Source organism: Gavialis gangeticus, unplaced genomic scaffold (assembly GCF_001723915.1).
Source record: "Gavialis gangeticus isolate Ggan-Ray unplaced genomic scaffold, GavGan_comp1, whole genome shotgun sequence".
Classification (NCBI taxonomy): Eukaryota; Metazoa; Chordata; order Crocodylia; family Gavialidae; genus Gavialis; species Gavialis gangeticus.
In genome coordinates, this window is record NW_017729011.1 from 2,150,671 (window position 1) to 2,171,220 (window position 20,550).

The 20,550-nt window shown below is 41.1% G+C and overlaps 1 protein-coding gene across 1 annotated transcript in view; it reads right to left on the reverse strand.

Moving 5' to 3' along the window:
• Positions 1-20,550, reverse strand: part of ZNF618 (zinc finger protein 618) — a 142,748-nt gene that overhangs the window by 87,358 nt on the left and 34,840 nt on the right. The window contains exons 3-5 of the mRNA XM_019510277.1: positions 13,913-14,169; positions 9,072-9,167; positions 5,887-5,964 (exon numbers count right to left, since the gene is read on the reverse strand). Coding sequence (XP_019365822.1) covers positions 5,887-5,964; positions 9,072-9,167; positions 13,913-14,169 — 431 coding nt within the window. The remainder of the gene's footprint in view (positions 1-5,886; positions 5,965-9,071; positions 9,168-13,912; positions 14,170-20,550) is intronic.

The following is a 20,550-nucleotide window of genomic DNA, read 5'->3' on the forward strand; positions in this document are numbered from 1 at the left end:
TGTGTGTGTGTGTGTGTGTGTGTGTGTGTGTGTGTGTGTGTGTGTGCGTGCGAGAGTGTCTGTGTACATATGTATTTATATATAATGATACTAATACTAAAAAGTAACAATGCCATGTGCATCTCAGGATATTTGTACATCTTCATAAACTGAAGCCCCAGATCAGAATCACAGAATCTACAGAATGACTGAGTCATAAAACTGTATTTCTGCACAGCTGTTACAGATTTGAAATGGCACTACTCTCTCACTAAAGTGAAAAAAGCCTAGTGGTGGCTCAATGGAATTCTTTACCATTATATGCTGCACAGATAACAGCATACACAAACCATCAATACTTTATACTTAAGTGTGCACAAATGTTAGTTTTAATCCTTCATTCTCCTGCTTTAAAATAGTTCCTTCAAATTTAATGTGTCAAAATTCAGTTTTTAAGTTCATCCTTTTCTGAGCTGCACATGTGCAGACATGTTGCAAGAAAGTATATTGACCCTGCTTGGTTAAATCAAGAATGGTTTCACAAACAAAAACCAAAACAACCCAACCCTGAGTCACCTTTCTGACAAAGTTACATAGGTAAGTGAAAGTAAAGTGATCAGAATGGAAATTAGTTTATACCCTAAAGGTGACCTAAGTCATTACAATAACCATGGCTCTATATTGCACGTCAACTATATTGCAGAATGGTAAGCCTGTCTTTTTCAGCACTCTCAAAAATGCTGGGGCTCTGATGGTGCAGTATAGCAGGGCAAATGTGCCCATCACCAAGCCTTAAATTTCTTAACCTTATCTGTGCCAATATATTTTATTCACCTATGAAAATGTACTGCATGTGCTTGATAAATGGTTTTTCAAAAGCCATAATTTGGTAAAATAAAAACCAATTTCCTTTGGTACCAGAAATACCATTTCTTTTCAATAAGAGTTATCTTCCCAATCACATTTCAACTTTCTATCCCCAGTCACTTCAGAACCATAGCTATTCTAAAATTATTTCCACAATACATATGTGATGGGAAAAAAAATACCTCCAACCCCATACCTCCATGTTTGAAAAGTTGAACTGGTTATCCTCCTATTATCAAATTTTCACTACAAACAAACAGAATTGGGCAGAGACCAATCCAGGAAATTTTAACCCCAAATTTGAAAGTACTGCAAAGTTCTGAGAGAATCAAAAAAGAGGATGTCATTAAAAACCTTCACTCAATTTTATTAATATTATGAGTAGCAGCATTGTACCTGATCCTCAGCTGATGTATCCATATTGAATTAAAACAGCAGTCAATCTGAAAGTGAGGTTCCTTATTGAGCCTTGCTTACTGAATAATATAAGTAGGGACCTACCAAAATCATGAACTCACAATTTTTGTGGGAACTGTGAAATCAGTAGGTCTCCCATGAAAAAGTGCAGGGACTGCAAAAAAGCAAGGGGGTGGGGAAGGGAGGGGAATAAAAAGGAGCTTTAAACAGAAAACAGCAGGAAGTCCTGAAGCAGGGAGGGAAGGAGAGGGGGGAGCTACTGAGAACCCCCACGCCTCTGATTGACCAAGAGGCCCCACAAGTCCCAGAGATTGACAGATGGCCAATCTTCATCTGTGGGGACCCACCGCACCCTGCTGTGAAAATGGAGACCTGTGCTGCACTTAGACCACGAAATCGGAGGGCAGCTGCCCTGAATTCAGTAGGTCCCTTGTAATAAGCTATATTAAAACTACAGTTATGTCCTACAAGGAAAGACTCCTTTGTTATTCTGTCAGAACTACTAGAGTTAACATTAAGACTTGCTTTACAAACTTCTGTTTTGCCTTGCTCCAAACATTCTGAAAATTTCTTTTGGACAAAAATTTTCCATGCCTAGTCTCAGTCTAAAGGTTTATTATTTTAAAATCCTCTGAAAGCCTAGTAAAATGGCCTCTCTCTACCGTCTCTTCAATAAATGATAAATGCTTTCCTACTCACATCACTAAAATATGACTAAACCATTTAATGTCAAATGTTCAGATGCTAATTCCCGCAAGTATTAGATCCTTTCATTGTTTAAAAATGTGAATTTACAAAAAACCGTGATATCAAAAACATTCTGACATGCACGCACATGCATGAATTTTTGCTAATGTTGGTATCCTAGATAACAGCTATTCTCATAGCTAGGTAATGCAGCGCTTGGGTCTCATGCACTACATTCTGAGTTCCTTATGTCCCAGCAGGGTTTAACATTGCTCCAGAGGAGGAGGAGGAAGGCCGCGGCTCTTGCATAGTTCCTAAACTCTTCACAAAGGAGTCTTTCGGCTCCTCTATCTTAAATGATATTTTCATTTGATTGTTTGTTTGCTTTAAAAAGAAAATGGTACTTATTTTTTATTCTTTTTTAACAAATTAAAAAATACATGTTTGTATTGAAAAGCAGGGAAGAGGGTGCTGCTCCTTTGAAGGTAAACTTACACTGGATTTCCATGCTAGAGCTTCAGCTTTCTAGGACAAACCAGGATAAAAATTTTAAAATATTTTGCTGTCTGAAGCACTAGTTGAATGCGAGTTCACTCCACCACTTTACACCCATAAACTGTCAGGATTTTACTTCCTTTGACCTTCCATCCAACCCTGAACAACACAGAAAAACCGTGTCTGTTTGAGTCAATACACAAGAAAAATACCAAGTTTGCCAAAAGGTAACAAACCATTCTTGAAAGTGAACAAACATCCAGCCAAAAAAACACTTTTACACAAAACCGAAATCTCCCTAATCTCTGCTAAGTTGGGAGGAGGTGGAGATGTATGAAGACAAAAAACTCCATGAGACTGCCTCTGAACACCAAGAAAATAGGAAAGCAGTCTTCTGTTCTGTAGGACTGACATCAAAGATCAAAACCCCCACACAGGCCACAGGTGCTGCAGTATGACTACTTACAGTGTAAGCCAAAACTGCAAGAAACATAGGGATAAAATAATTCCCACACAGCAAAAACAATAAATAAGCAAGCCTCAAAGGGATGCGTCCTCTAGAAAATAAAATAAAACAAAACAGAACATCCATCGTTATAAGAAACGTTTCAAAAGTAACAACAACAACAAAAAAAATCAGATGGGCACGGGAATATGTGATTTGTCCATTTCTTGTCTCAGGGCAGAATCTTCTCCACCAAGTGGTGGCACCCCTCACCGGAGGGGAGTTGTGGCAGTAACAGTCCTTTGGATAGTGAAGTGCACCATATGGATGACTTCGTTTTACCTGAATTGAAGCAGGTCTGAGGTGGACTTACAATGCAGTAAGGCTCAGTCAGTGATAAAAGAACTTAATGACCTGGTGTCAAAAGAAACCAAGGCCATTTTTGGTAGCTTTGGACCATTCCAGGTTAAAAAAGAAAAAGACAGGGGCTTCTTAATAAACAATTAATCTGGACACTTCTCCACAGGAGCGGGCCAAAAATCCCAGGAAGAAAGCACCCTGAAGAGGTGGGTAAGAAACCAATTCCAAGGGAGATGTGCATCCTTTGAAATGAGCGGATGTACTGGGGGCATGTAACCTGAAGTTATCAAAACTATAAAGACAGGCAAAAATCAACTGACTGGAGGTTCACTGAACCCAAAGAAAGGGCACATGACACCCTAGCTGAATTATGGTAGCTGAGTGCACAAGGGAAATGGGAAGGACTTCAGCAGCCAAAGCTGCAAGAGCTTTGAATTCAAGATCCCATGGCAGAGATTGAAGATTGTGAATTTAAGCACTCAGTGAAGAAATGCTAAGTTAGGGCTGTATCTATAGCCTTCAATCTGCCCCATATACAAAGTACATGGTCATTTATTACAAATCATTTGGAAATGAAAAGACAAAAATAAGCGTTTCCAGGGGCCTAGGGATAACAACTTGACCACACTAAAGTCAATGGCAACTTCTATTGACTTCAGGGAGTGAAGTGTATCAGGATTTCATTTTAAGTACTTAATTGGATGTTTTACTGTGAGATGTAACATACTGTACCTGACTGCTATATTAAGATAGTGCCTGTGGACTCCAACTGAGAGTAGGGTCTCAGCAAGAAACCGTCCATATTAAAAAAGCAAAATATTTCTTGAAAGAGTTAATGTTGCAATGTGACTGCATACTTTGTATTGGCCAGCAACTAACACCATTCATTCAATATTGTACTTCTTTACGCTGCTATGCTTCAATTACAGCATGGTGTTAATTTGTAGTACTGCTCAAATAAAAAGCTTTCATGAATTTTCTTGGCATTCACAAAAATATATCAAATATTAGAAAATGCTGTGCATATTTAGAGTTGAAGAAAAAATTGTATAATATAACATAGTACTTTTTGTGAAATAGTATGCTTTAATTACATGGTCACATATAACATACTTTCAAACTGGCATTTAAAGGTATATATTAACCCTTAATTCATGCGTATGCTCATTTCTGCAAGTTTAACTTTTAAAGTTAATATTACATTAATGCCTACTATGTTTTATGCTGGTATTTTCACAGCAGCCCTGGAGAGTTAAATATCTCCTATCCTTAGACTCTGAAAATTCCAGTCGTAGTCGTTATATTGAAGAATGCACTGGCTACTGTTCTTATTCCGATTGAATAACGTCTTCAACTTTCAGGGCACATCTACATGTCACCATGCTTTAGTACTTCTTTTTGGAAATACTAAAGCATGGTGCAGTGTGGGCAATTACTGTGTCATGTGTGCAGTGTGTGGTTAGATTTTGCCACTACATTGCCATAGTGGGGCACTATACTGGGGGAGTACATGTAGACCCACGATTGCTACATCGCTGTAGCGTGCCACACGGTGATGTAGCATGTCGTTACATTGTCATAGGGCAATGTGTAGATGTGCCCTCAGAGATTTACTTTACTGCTCATCTCAAAAATGAAAGATAATAAATGGAGTTCCACATGTGATGTGCTAATTTCAAAAGTCTCTAATACTTATTTCATGATCATACTTCTTCAAAAAAAGACATATCTGCATTTTGACCAACTCAAGTGTGTAGCTACAGAAAAAGTAGTAGCAGAGCAATGCCTTTCCCTAACCCTACATTCTGTTTCTTCTGATCTTTGACTAAGCATGAGAAATTTCATACCAATGGTGCATTTAGAAAGTTACAATTAAAAATGGGATTCTAAACTTGAAGTGTCCTTTGAACTTTTGATACATCAATGGTATGGAGATACTACAATAATCTACAGAAAAACTAGATAACGGATGTAGAAGATAACGCCTCTAAGCATTTAGGTAACTGCTACCATCACCATCTTAAATGTTTAATTCCCACAGAATTCCCCTCCAGGACATCATTCAACAGCTCTGAATAATTTGTTAACAGCCCACCAATATCCTTAGACAGGAAATTTGCTCAAACCATTTTTGTGGGCCTGTCATGTAACAACTGATTTCTAACACAACAGAGATGGAAATTAAAAGAAAGGATGGCTGGGCAGGAGGCTGGGGAGCCATGAGCAGATCGCCTACTACTGCTACGGCAACTGGACTGCTGACACAGACAGATCTGTGCCAAGAAAGGCAGCTTCTCATGTGGAATGCTGCATCCGAGTGGAATGATCCCAGCATATAACACCGCACCCAGTTACAGCCACAGGAAGAGGCCCATGAAGACAATTTCAGATATCTTATTTAACATTGCGGAATGCGATCAGTTTATGGCGCTGTCCGAAAGAATGCAGCTGGAGCACAGATCCCGCTGAGTCTGACAACAACAGCAGAGGGCAATCCTAACACAGGGCCATGTGGCAGACTGATAGCATTGACAAGCAGTAGCAGCAGAGGAGCCACTCAGGCCTTCCCAAATATATCTCCTGAGCATGAATGTTAATGTAGAATTCCCAAAGCTTTGAGCAGGAGAGAGAGATACCTCTATGCGCTCGCACATGGGTCTGGAAACAGTTGTAATACTTGTATTTCTTCCCACATATTCCACATTCATAAGACCCTGAAAAACAGGACAGAAAAGTGTATATCACCATATTAGAACAGCAACAGATGGCACCATTATACAGAGACAACCACAAACTGGGCAGAGAAGAGGACAACTTACAGCAAGGGAATATTTGGAAGATTCATGGGAATTATGGCAGGAATCTATACCCCATTGGCCAAGTCTGGATTCTGTGTTCTGACTCATGTAAGAGTACTTCACATATGCTGCTGATCTTCCATGTTCAGTACATCTTTGGAACCTTATTAATAATGTGAAAGAACCACTCTCAAAATAGTCTGAATTATGTTTTGATAATAATAGTAGCTAAAATTCTAGAGGCCAAAGTTAACCTTGAATTAGTTCCTGGGAGATGGGGGAAAAAGTGTGCAATCTTAAATGAAGGCAACATATAACTATGTCTTGGTAAGCAGTGTTCAAAATATCTCAAGAAATGTAACAACCAAACAAAAAGATATGGTAAATATACATCAAGAGAAAACCAGAAAGATAAAAATTGAACTTTTGCTCTTTATAAGTAAAATCACATGATACTTGTATTCCCTCTTCTCAATTTGTATAGCTAACCTGTTGTTTCTAAATAGTCAACAGACAGAAGTGAAGCGGAGAGAATAAGTCGTAAAGACGAAATTACTCAATGACTTTAGCCTCTCTTGTTCACGGGATGCTCATTAGCAGACAGAAACCTGCTCATATCTGTTACAGTTCTTTGATGCTATGTTTAGCTCCAAGAATTGGTTGTCAATCATTTTTACAAGTACACATAATTCATTATTTGTATTGCACTGGTTAGCTACAACCGGCCAGATAACACCTGAGGTACTGTTTTTGCCTTCCAGACAAGGAGCATGGCAGGAAGGGTAGACAGTTGCTTTGAAAAAGTTAAAATTTGATTTCTGCAAAAGCTTGGGCATGTGACTTTGAAATTCCCATTTCCCAACTGTGCAAACTGTGAAGGGATCACAGACGTGGCCAGAGTACGTTGCAGACCATTTTAACACAAATTCACAGGCTACAGGCTGTTTTATTCACCCAATTCTAATCAAAACCAATGTCTCTCAAGGAACAAATCTCAACTGGTTATTTTTATTCCTTTATGGTTATATCCTCTCTTTCTCATTTCATGTCCTCTCCCTTGGGAGAAAATGACTGTCCCCTTTGTTTCTAAACAGAGCTGAATTCTACTCTATCCATCAGCACCATTGCTAGCATCGCCTGAGAATGTCTTTGGGCTGGGAAAGCTATTCCTTGTCCACTAAAGCTGAAACAGCATGGGAAGCTCATAGGAATATACTACAGCCTATTACACTATAGCAATAAGGTGACTTTGAAGCATTATTCTGAAATTCTGTATTTCTGTAAGTACGTTAGAAAGGATTTGACACTCAAATGAAACTGAGTTTGGTTTGTTTCTTGCCATGTTTCTTAGCAACGGATTAATAATATTTTTTAAAAGAAATTTAAAGGTAGACTGCTAATACAAGAGTAAGTCTGGTTTTAACAAATTCACCATCAAATTCTGGACCTGAATCAGTTGACAGCATCCCTCTGAAATCATTTTACATGTTAAATGATTATCATACTTGTCCTACAAAACAAAACCCCTTGTTATAAGAAACAGTTCAAAAGAAAATATAGCAAATATTAATATACTTATCACACTTGGGTTACAAAGAATAATGATTTGTGTTTACAGCAAAAGATAAGTCATACCAACAGGAAATATGAAAGAGAGCCATTAGCAGTAATCACCTATACCAATAGCAGCTTTGCCTATGTAAGAAAAAATAAGAACAAGGGACTTTACCCTGAAAAATCTTTCTTTAATATATCTCCCCACTTCCTGTGGAAATTATTTCTGTGGCATTTAGGTGCATTTGCGTGCACAGCATTTCATGAAGAAAAAAAGTCCATACATGTGACCGTGCTGCCTTCTGGCTCAAATATGAAGCTCTATTTGAGTTGCAAACACACACTTAGGAGATTGTGCATCTGAAAACAAGTGATACTAAGAGGTGAGAAGGATGGATAGTGCTGGCAGTGCCATGCAAGATTGCCTCCTCCTGCCCCCTGACTGTCTAAGTCTCTTGATCCTTTGTTATTCTAGCCATTGGCTTTTCCTAGTAAGAATTTGTCAGTTTGCTGATATGTGATCCTGAGATGTGGACAAATAGGGCCAAAGTTGAAAGACCCGCCAAAGTCCGTTTCACATGAGACTGGAGCCAGCATTAGAATCCACATCCCCACCAGTGAAAAGCTAGTGCTTTATATCACTGTCAACAAGATCCTATGGCTTCCTGTTTTAATTTTACCTTATATTTATACAGCTCATATCCCTGTAACTATTGCTCACTTTGCACAGTACCAAACACTACAACAGTGGCTTTCAGAAGAGCTTGGAGCACAGGGACTACTTGCCCCATAATACAATGAAGGAAGCAAAAAGTCTGGCTCCATACAGACTTGTCTTTGTGCCTGCTCCACATCCTCAGGTAAGGGCTCCTCTACCCATATGTTCTGAGCTCTTGCACCCTAAGGCAAGAACAGTTACAAGCACCATGTCCTGAAGACAGCAGAGCTTATAGAAGGTAGGGAACCCAAATAAGTGTTCTGCGGATCTGGATTTCTCCAGTTGTGCCAAAGTGAACTTAATGGTAGAGACATCAGTTTTGAAGCTGATCCTACTCTATGGTGTTATGTGGAGTGGGGTGGTAGAAACAGTCACATGCCTCCAAATCAAAGGTGGGAATGACTTGCCACAATCAATGTGTTGTTTAATGGGGAGGAAAGATGTGGTGAGAAGAGGCATCCTGCAGGTCACAATCTTACAAAGAGCATGCTTGTGTTGGCTTAGATACTGCTGCTTTGGCCTTGGGGACACCTTGGGCTTTTATCCCTGTCAAGACAAGTCATGCAGGTAAAAGCTGCTTCAAATATGAAAAGAGACAGGGAAGGGGGGTGTTTGGTTAATAAGTGCATTAGATTTTGTCAGGCTTTTACTAAGTCTTGCATTTGGAGTGTGAGCAACATGCTAGTTGCATCCAGAGCTTTCCCTCACTCTTCAATCCCTGGTTAAATTTTCACACCTTTCCATCACATACCGGACGTGTATCTCAATGCATGGTCAAAAATCCAGGTGCCTGAATATCGATTTCGTGTATATCCAACAGGAGAGCCACGTTCCACTGCTTTTCCATCTAAATTGCGCAAAAAAAATCAGAAAAAGCCCTTAAAGTGGATGAATTTCCAAAAGGTAATGATGGCTGAAAGCTAGTAAAAATGTCACATGCTCATTTGATGTGACGGCCTTATATCAAAATGTCAAAAGGCCACAGAGAGTTTTGTACGGCTTTGTGCAGCACCATTTTATCTAATGTAAATACTGGGCTCCCCTAAAGTGCTTGCATGTTAAAATAATTGAGCAACTCTGCAGGTAGAGCATGAGCATATTAGCTTGAATCAAATGAATACAAATTAGCTGATGGTCTATAAGCAGAAAGGTTTGCACATGGACCTACCCTCTCCATCCTTGTCTCTTCTAGGTAACATTTATGACCCAATACTCTACCTGATCAGATATCATGGCTCCAATGGGAGGGTTTAAATAGATCCTAATACAAAATTCCTTTTGATTAAATCCCAAATAATATAAACTCTTTCAAAATCCAAATACCAAAATAATGAAATTCTTAACATTCCAAGACAGAAGTTATCTTGTCTACATGTATCAAAGTCCCACACCCGATCCTCTCAAACTTCCAGCAGAAAGTGTCATTTCCACTGCCTTTCCTCTAGGCTTCCATATAGATTTTGTAGGAGTTCACCTGTCAAACTCTTCTACTTAAGAAACCTTAGCATCAGTGTTATTCATCCAGCCCAGACCCACAGGCAGCATGAAAAGTCATCAAAAAACCTGACATTTCTGAACTGCTCTGTGTTAGAAACATGACTACCTGGTACATGTGAGGACAGCAGGGCATTCCTTATACTTGCTTCTAAAGATGTGGAGCACAGAGGGATTTGGGGTGTCAAAGTTCTGGCATTCAGCTACTGATCAGGTCCCAAAGTTACTGCTAATTATTCTGCTAATTCAACTTCCTTGCAATGCCCAAATAGGGACCCAATGCCCAAGGAAGTATTAGCAACTGTTCTGCAGAAATGAAAAGATTAAGCCAGCAGTCCCTAAACCACCATCCTTGAAGCTTAAGTGACCAACACTCTGGGCATCAACCACTACCTTCATCTTATTCAGCTCTAATACACAATGGAGCTTGGCATGTTCCCAATGTAGGGAGAACAAAATGCTGAGAACAGAGAGTGTGTCCAGCCAGAGCCAGGACACCATTGTCAGGGGGGCAACACACACACGAGCAACCCATGCTCACAGCTGTACTCTCCCCCAGCCCTGTCCCGCCCTGGGCAGAAGGAGCAGCGCCTAGCCCAAGTAGGCTCCCCACCACCAGCTTCTGCTGGAGCACCATGCTGCTCCATTTCCTCAACCGACTGTGGCCCATGCCCCTGCCTGCCTCAGAGAGGGGTGAGGGGAGAAGGGAGGGACACCAAAATACAAGTCTGTCCAGGGTACCATTTTCCCTAAGGCCAGCTCTGGTCTCCAGCCTTGATATAGACAAGCCACCTCCCACTGAACTGACAATACTTCTTCTATTGTACAAGAAGAGGTGCTCTGTGTATCTTGTATTAATATATTACCAAAGTGGTGGTAATTTGTCTACTTCTGACTCATTAATTATACTTTATTATGCACCATAGAAAATTATCACTTTAAATACCCCAAGTCCAAATCTCCATGAAGAAATCACCCCGCCTCTACCTTCCATGTGATTGCAGCTCTAGCAATTTCCACAGTGGGCAACTGAATCAATTCACCATCAAGGTTTGACAAGGGAGGCCTTATGGAAAAACCCTCATGCAGCAGCAGATAAGAAGCAGCTTTCCCTTAAAAGGTATGAAAGGGAAGGGTTAGAGCCATAAGCTATTAGCAAGCCTGGATCCCACAGTCCAAGAACAGCAGCAGTACATTGCCAGGCGGCAATGGCTTTATTGAAAGTTGCAGAGATGACTTTGCAGCTACGGAAATATTACTTGCTTGTGGTGTTTGCAAGGGAGTAACTGGAAGTGGAGGATGCAGAAAACCTGAATAGGAGCCAGCTTGAGAAACCACAAGGAACTGATATCTGTGCACTGCAGTTCACACAGAGAGCAGTATTTGGTGCCCAAACAGAAAAGTTATTCAGAGCAAATCTGAGTGTCACCTCCCAACTGAACAAGAACCATGTGAATGGCTGGATGAATGGATGCACTTACGGGCCTCCTTTCACAATGGAATTGGAGCTAACTGCCAATTGCCTCAGGATCAAGTTGGCTTTAAAGAAACCCAGATACAAGGGTATAAAATACAAAATATGATGCCCAATTCATTTAAAGGGGAATTGCTAGCTAGGAGGTTTTTTTAGTCCATTCCTTATTACTTTTAATGTTACAGGATATTCTGGGCATTTTTGATATTGCTTCTTGTAATTTTAAGTGAGTTTGAAGTGGTGATTTTAGGTATTCCTTTGGTTAATGCAGGAGACTTGATACAATGACCCAGGAGGCCACTTCCATGTTCCTAATACCCACTTCCAAATTTGAAAATAGCATCTTCCCCCCTTTCGTTGCCACACAGCTTCCCCTTGCAGATAGCTACACAATTTTCCCCAAGTCTCCTGCATTTGGGCACCATGGCATTTTGCTATGTCCAAGTTCAGCAAACACCAATATGGCTGCCTCTTGTGTCTTTTTTTGGTTTTTACACTAGTGTGGTCAATATTATCTAGAATGGGAATTGGCAACCCATGGCCCAGAGACCAGATCGGACCCGTGGAACCACTGAATCCAGTCCGTGGATGCGGGGCCTTTGGCAGTATTTGGGGGGGTGGAGGGGCTTTGGCTGCAGGCACTCTCTCTGTGCTGCTGCAGAGACAACTTGTGGCAGTGACCAGGCCCTAGCACCTGCCTTGGACCCAGGCTGGGTTGTTTGGGCCTGCAGCTAGAAACGGTTGCTTACCGCTGATCTAGAAACTACACTTGTAGAAATCACAGGATGAGTGTTTGTGGGATAGCTGCTAGTGCATAGCCAACAGAGGGAGCTCATGCACAGTTCTCAGACTAACGTTAGGGACTCCCAAATTCTAGCTTCTGGAGCCAGTGATGTTGCAGAGGGACAGACGGTTCACTGCCAAAGCAGTGGTATCTGTTATGGTAGAGGCTACTTGTTTCCTCTGTTCAAGAGCTCTCTCTTTCCAGTTCACCCCTGCCTGCTGGTAGGCAAGAATTATCTCTGGGGCTCCAGCACTGCCAACAGTATTACCTGGCTGACTTTGCCTTGTACGCCTCCATTCTTGCAGGGGGTAGAGAAGCATGGGCTATCTGTGCCCCTTAATCTGGCCCTTGAACTTCTAAGAATAATTTCTACCAACCTGGAACCATGCCAAAGTGGATCAAGTTATTGTGTAAATAACTGTAGTATGTCACTTAATTCATCCCTTCCCTAGTTAAACAACAGTTTTCTCCTCTTAGGCTGTGAAAGCCTGGCATATCCAAATGCCAGCCAGGCCTACCAGGTCGCTGCTGCCTCTGTCCTTCATTGTATAATGGCTGCCATAGCTGAAGAGGGGATGGTGAATACAGTGAGCAAGGATTCTGAAAATCAAGCACTCTTGAACCAGTTCCAGTCTGTCCCTGGCTAATGATGAGGTCTAAGGTTTCACTTAAAAGCAGGTAGGGTTAGGACTATGAGCTTAACAGGGAAAACCTAGTGTAGTGTAGGTATAAATTACAATATTAACTGTAAAAAAGTTAAACAAAAGTAACCCACGGCAATTAAAATCAGTTTCCTTCTTGGCCCCTTCAAGCTAATGTGGTACTCTCGCCACAGTCTACCTCAGTGATTTTCAACCAGGGTGCTGTAGTGAGATCCTTTTAAGTATAATGCACGGTATTAGCACTAATAGGTGTGCATATACCTGCACATGACTCACAAGCTAAACCCAGGCTTTTGAAATAGGAATCTTGAGCATCAAAAACTTCCTGACTTGTGTTGGTCTGAGTTCTTTGAAACAAAAGAATTACTCTATCACAGTTAAAAAATGCATGAAAGCACAAGGCTGGCATTTTCCAAGGGGCATCTCAAGTCTAAAAAAGTTTGAGAAACACAAGCCTCCTTCGTTCTATGAAATGCAATGCATCCTTATACTAACAACTATTCTCAGGGTTAAGATTTGTCAAACCGGTGGCAGAAGCAGTTCCATTTCAGATACGGGAATCTGTCCTGTGACCGGTGAGACATTTGACAGCACGTCTCAATTTTTTTTTTAACAGAAAACTTTTCTTTTCATCTAAATTAAGTTATTTGTGGAAAGCATTTTTTTCATAACCCCCCCCCCGCATTTTGAATTAAATCTGAAAATGCTTCTGCTCAACTAGGGAGGAAGGTTGGTCAATTTTGTCAAAAACAACTACAAAGTTTTCCATTTTCAACTTATTTTTTCCTGTTTTGCCACATAATGAATATATATATATATTCATTGGTTTCATATATGACATCATCTAGTTTCTTTTTCACTTCATTTCCTCATGTAAAATAAGGAGAGTTATTCTTCCCCTTCTCTCTCCTTTTGGCTTCTTTATTGAGGCTGTGAATCCTTAGAGCAGGGATTGCCTGTTGCTCTGCATATGCCTGTGGACAATGTCTAGCACCATGTAGACCTGGTCTTTAAGCACAACTATAGTAAGGGGAGAGATGCTGAATAACCTTGTGGCAGGATACAGAGAAACTTTTAAAAACTCAGCTCAGAGGCATATGATAGAGCCAAACCTTGAAGGACCTGCTTTTTGGAAAACAAGGAATCAATCAGGACAGGTGTATTAGATGACAGCTTACCGAGTGTCTGCTGGTTGCGGACCCCACCAATCACTACACAGATTTCTGCTGGCACATCTCCTGGCCCATCCTTTATGTTCTTCTTGGAATCTTTGGTGTCATCCTGCCAGATCACCTCTTCAATATAGTCATCTGGTACCTCTGTTTTCACTTTCACCTCAGTCATCATTCCAGTCTCTTCACTGGGAGACGACTGGGAGGTCACAGAATCAGAGCCCTCTGCTTTCGGGCTCTTTGGACTCCTCTTCAAGCGCTCCCTGAGTAGGAGAAACAGGAGAAAATGGAAATTCTCATTTCAAGGTATCCTTTTATAAGTAACAGATACCTAATCTAAGAGACTTCGGGATTTAAAATGACAACATGTGTAGGTATGTGCATTTGTGATAAATGTCCTATTAAATTTTAATTTACTTCTCAAAAGTAAGGACATTTTGTTAGTAAAACATGACCCAACCTCAGTCACCATAAATAACCTTCACAAGGAAAAATACCAACCCATTAAATAAGAGCACAAGATCTGCTATGCCAGATCAGACCACTGGTCTCTTAAGTCCTGGATCCTGCCTCCAGCATAGATCAGCATTTGACCTATCAAAGGAAAGACACTTGTCCAGACCTAAAAAAAAAAGAAAATCTGCTCCTGATCTTTACATTTTGCAACCCTTACAAACCTTCAGAACTGCTCAAAAAACAGAGTCTGTGAACCTAACATGCTGATTATCCTGAGCAACCCTCATTCGAAAGCCTCTTCTCTGAATTTCTCCCACTAATGCGCAGTTTCTTCCTTTGCAATCCTTCGCTGCAGTGCAGCCCTCCAACCATAGTGTTTTGCCTAGGATTATTTTAAAACTTACATTAATGACCTGAAAAAGATGAAATTCAGATATGACATGACAGAGCTGGAATAAACACATAAAAATGTAAGCATTAAAGTAAAAAAAAGAAAGCTTTGAGTGGAGTTTTATCCTTTTACACTAAGATTGGTAAAAGGATGATACTGAAAGCATTAAAGATCTATGGATCTAAGATAGGGTCCATTTTACTGTATGGAGAGGAAGTATGGGGTGCTGATGCCATAGTTCATTCAAAAATAGAAACAAATTCTAAATACTTTTAAGGCAGCTTTTATCTCTACCACGTTCTACAATTGGGAGGTGCTCACGTGATCTGAAATGCTGTTGCTTCATGCGAGCACTTTAGCAAAATTAAGAATTTTAAAATATTGGATAAAAATTAGAGCCTGTATACCTTACAAAGTATACCTTGAAAGTCTTTCCTCTTCCAAAAAACCACTACTTGGATAGTTAAATAACACTTATATTCTCCTCCATAAAAATGGCCTGGGAAATGTACTGACAGTCACAGACACAATATTACTCTTAAACTTAAAACAAATATAAATTTAATGATTAAAGATGCCAGCATGCAGACAGATACGCAGGCACTGAGATCTTCTAAAAATCTCCTTTTTTGGAGATTAATAAAGCACTCTTTTGGCCCAGAAATCTACTTACCTGAAGTACAAAACTATAAACAAGAGACCATTACTAGACTATGATTCACTCAAACTGAGATGTGCAGCTGTTATGGACAGGTGGTGCTGGACCCCATACACAGACAGGAATGTTCTTGCAGGAAGAATGAGACGGATGATTTAAACCACTATTTGTGGTCTCATTTGTTGAAGAAATAAGGGAAAATTTGACTCTTCATTGGTGGAAAACTTTAAATACTGGGCTAATGAGAAAAAAACAGTTTGGCTTCTCTCTAATAATTTACAGCCTGACCTATACTCCCTGCGTGTATTTGCATTACTTGCACGAACAAAATCAAATAATATTCCTCTTTTTTATTCTTTTGTTCCACTATTAGTTATGGTTTCATTTTATCTATTTTTCTATCATTGTATGTCATGCTCTATTTTAATGTCTTTTAAATTGACAGAACGTGTAGTCTTGTATGTTTTTACTAATAACCTTACATGATATACTTTTATTATTGTATTACATATAATGTTATTGTCAATTTTACTGTATTGTTTCAGCAAAAAGTGGAAATAAACTACTGCTACTACTACTGTTACTACACTGTGAAAAGAGGCAAACAACAGAGAGGCTAGGGAAAGTCAAAAAGGATCAGGAGAATGTAGAAACAGGACAAGGAAACAACATGAGATTCAATTTTTGAAAAAACAAAACTAATAACATCTTGGAGGAAAAGAGCCTTTATGAAAGCACATATCCTCAACAGAAGGAAGAAATCTGGAAGCCTTAAAACTGGAAAACCTATGCCTGACAATGGGAATCAAGTCCAATCTACCCTTTTTCAGGTGATATGGCAGCAAAAGAAAGAGCAATGTTGGGCTTGAGACAGGGGATCAGAATGCAATCTGCCTAACTGACTGTGCTAAAAACGTTCCTATCACCAGTTTTCGGCACCTTATTACCAGAGTTGAAGTAATTCCAACATGAGCACAAAAGAAAGAAAGAATTTTATAGGATCAGTTTATAAGGACATATACCCAACATAATTCAGCTAGTCAAAGACTATAAACTGAGAACCATAATAACAATTTATAAAGTACTCAGAGGACAGAAACACCATAAACACAGAAAAACTGCCAAGAATAGCTCAAAGTGTTGTTACAACTAGGAGTATCTGGTAACATAAGAAACAAGAAAGCTTAGGCTGAATATCAGATAAATCAGATATCTAACTGATGACGAGGGATCCTGGTTTTCTCTGTTTAAAAATCACAAATTCTCTGATTTAAGGGGGGGGGAACCCACAAATTCTTTGATGAAAAACTCCAAAATCCATATTTTTCCATAATTAAAATGAAATGCCACTATATATATAGGTATCAGTTGAACACAATATTTTATTGATATATTTACAATTTTAAAGCCATTTGGAAGCCTACCAGACCCTCAATCACTATAATATAATATAAATTATAAATACCTATACATTTTGATGTTTGAGTTTGGGTTTTTCTTCATGGAAAATCCAAGCTCCCTCTGCCCCCTTCACTCACCAGCTTGAGGGTCCAACCACAGCTTCCCTGCCCACCCCAACTGCTTTGTGGCACTGAGCAACCTTGATATGCTGGTGCCCTACCCATGCCATTGCCCCTCGCTACCAACCCACAGCTCCTTCACCCCTGCTGGTGCCCTAACTCCCCACCCATAGCTCCTCCCCAGCTGCCAGGGCTACAGGACCAGGGACCCAGGTCTGCAGCCCCCTACCCCCACAGCAGTGCCTGAGCCCTGGCTGCTACCTGAGCGAAGCAGTGGCTGCTGTGGTGGAGCCGAGCCTGGAGCCCAGCTCCCCTCCCCGAAGGGTAGCACAGGCAGAGGGGAGCCCTTTCGGGCAGTGGGTGTGGGCTGCCCACTGTGAGCTTGGGACTCCCTGCTCTGCCTCCATCCCCCCAGGGCCTCCAGGGCCCCACAGGCAGGACCCGGCATGGCAGGGCAGAGCAGGACCAGGCGGGGAAACTTGTTGCCACCACTGGGAGCTCTGCACTGCCATGGAGAGGTGCCCCTGCTTGCCTAGCGGCAGAGAGGGGCACAGCTCCACACTGACATCCCCACTGCTGCTGGGCGGGCAGGGGGCGCCTTGCCATGGCGGTGCGGGGCTCACAGAAGCAGCACCAAGCTTCCCCACCCCACTCCGCCCTGCTGTGCTGGGTCCCACGCGCTGGGCTGTGGAGGCCCAGTGGCAAGGGCAGTAGGACAGGGAGCCACAAGCCCACAGCTAGCAACCTGCACCCACCCTGCACACAAATCTGGGTATGCCCCCCCACATATCACCCCAGAAGTTCCTGCTGCTCTATCCTGCTCCCTGCGCAGGCTCTGTGGCTGCACATGGCCCCAGGCCCCCAGGCACATGCACTGCTCAGGCTGGGCAGCAGCTCAGTCCCAGGCCAAGCCCTGCCCAACTCCCTCCCTCACTATGGGGGCCTCAATCCTCACCCCACCGCCCTCACCACTGCCAGATTTACTTACGGGAGCTCCTCTCCAGGCTGCCTAGAGGTCACGTGCATGTGTACATGTGCACATGCATGTGGCACCCCCTGCCTGATCACTCTTCTCCTGCTCCCCCCAGCCCATGCAGGCTGGAACTCTGCCAGCCTGCAGGGGGAACCCACCATTTCTCACATTTTTCTTCTTTAAAGGAGAAAATTCAGAGTATTTCAGTGTTTTTCTGTGGCGAATGGAAAACCCGGATCCCTGCTGATGTGACCTACCAGAATGCAGAAAAGGGAAGAGGAAGAGACACTGCTTGGGTTACTTAAAAAAGACAAGACAAAATACCAACAAATACATGCTAAAATGAATCTTTTACTGGTTTATGGGGGTGTAGGTTGTAGCCATGTTGGTCTAAGGACATAGGCAGGCAAGGTTCATCCCATCCACAAAGAGCACACACCAACTGCAGAGACTTCCTCAACCTGACTCAGGGTTTTTAAACCCGAAAGCTTGCTAAAATTTTTTTTCCAGCTATTTAAGTTCGTCTAATAAAAGATATCAGATTCACCTGAAGAACCTTGTCTTACTGGTTTATAACATTGAGTAGAAAGATTATAGGCAGATCAAAATATAATTCTCATAAGTGAAACAGAAAATGTACAGGGGTTGGGAGTGAAGGGGATGGAAGCAAGAGGAGCAGATGAACCAAGAGAATAATCATCTATAACAATTACTGCACATCCTCCTACGTGGATATAAAGTTGCTATTTCAAATGGGTCAGTCTCATTGGAGCTGCCAGAGATTGTATAATATCCTTCCCTTATCCTCATTAAGTAGTGAAATGCACAATTAATGACCCCCAAATTGAAAGAGTTATCCCTGAACTCCCCCTATTCAAAGAGGCACTTCCTCTGACTTCCCAAATCTTCTTGAGAATCACACAAAGCTTTTATTACTGATAAAAAAATTAGATAGAAAAATATGAATGAAAATTGGGAATTATTTAAAGTAACTCTACTAGGTGGCTAAAACCACCAGCCATCAGGAAAGAGGAATACATGGCTGAAAGCCCACCGTAGCTCAGTGGCAAACTGAAGACAATTAGAAATAAAAACTGAAGAGGAAAAATGAGCAAACAGGTAGTAATTGATCTAAATTATAAGTTATAAAGTGCAGAAAATTGATAAGGAAAGCTAAAGACATCAGGTAAGTATTCATTCCTCATAGGGCTAGAGGCACTAAGAAGGAATTATTTTAAGTGCATCAAAACAAAAGAAATCATAGGCCTGCCTATTTACTAGACAAAGGTTGTAACACTATTAAAGTAGAAAAGCTAAAACTGCTTTAAAAATATCTCAGTTCTGTGTTTTAAAATAAATTGGATGATCACCTCATATCATATGAGGATGATGAAGCCCCTTGCATTCCATTTGTACTTGAGTAAAATGCTAAGCAACATCCACAACTTTCCCCCCTCCCCACTTTAGAAATCCATGGTGCATCCACAACTTGAATACTGTGCCATGTTCTGGTCCCCACACCTCGAAAAGGATATAGAAGAACTAAGAACTAGAGAAGGTACAGAGAAGAGCAACAAGGATAATCAGTGGTATGGAGGGATTTCCATACGGGAAGAGATTAAAGAGGCTAAGCCTATTCAGTTTAGAAAACAGAAAATTGAGGGGGGCATGATAAGGATTTTCAAGGTACTATCATATTTACTTGAATACAAAATAAGGTCGTTGCCCCCCACCCCCCGATCAGCATCCTGAAAAAAAGAATCTCATCTTACCTTCACATACAAGGAAACTGCATTAAATACACTGTCTATCTTTGAACCACTGCTAAAAGCAGCATGTGCTTGGTAATAGAAACCAACTATGAAGTTGATTAACTACAGCCAACATGACTATAAAATAAATGGCCCATATTGGACAAACATACTGATGAGAACCTACCTTTTTTTTTAATTAAAATATATTTCTACATATATATTTCTACACACACACACACACACACACACACACACACGAGGGAGAGAGAGAGATCAGATCAAATCCCTGTCAAATCGAGCTGGTTAACAGGGATTTGAACTGAAAAATGGGTGTAAATCAACAAAAACCGAATGTCTTCAAAAACTGAGAATGTGGAACACTATGGATGAATTAAGTCTATGGCAAATTACTATAGCAAGGTTGGGAGGCAAAGCATCAGCGCCCTTGTCGTAGTCAAATCATCAGTGAAACTAATGATGCTACTAGGGGACCGAATCAGACAACTGTCAGATCCTAGTTAATCAGCTATGGATATCAGCGGTGTTTCTCCTGGCCAACCAATGAACCAGATGGCTTTTCAGGCTACTGGCCCAGCACTTCAAATCCTCCAACTCAATGTTAAGGGTCTTTCAGCAGCAAAGCGTTTCATAATCAGTTCTATGCAATTCACCACAAAGCTGACATAATTTGTCTTGAGGAGACGCACATCGAAAAGGAACAAGCTGGTCGCTTTACTGTTAATGGTTTTGATCCAATATGCTACACCCCTCATGCAAAATATGGGAGAGCATCATAGTTTCATAGTTAGTAGGGCTGGAAGGGACCTGAACAGATCATCAAGTCCAACCGCCTGCCATGGCAGGAACGAGTACTGGGGTCAAACAACCCCAG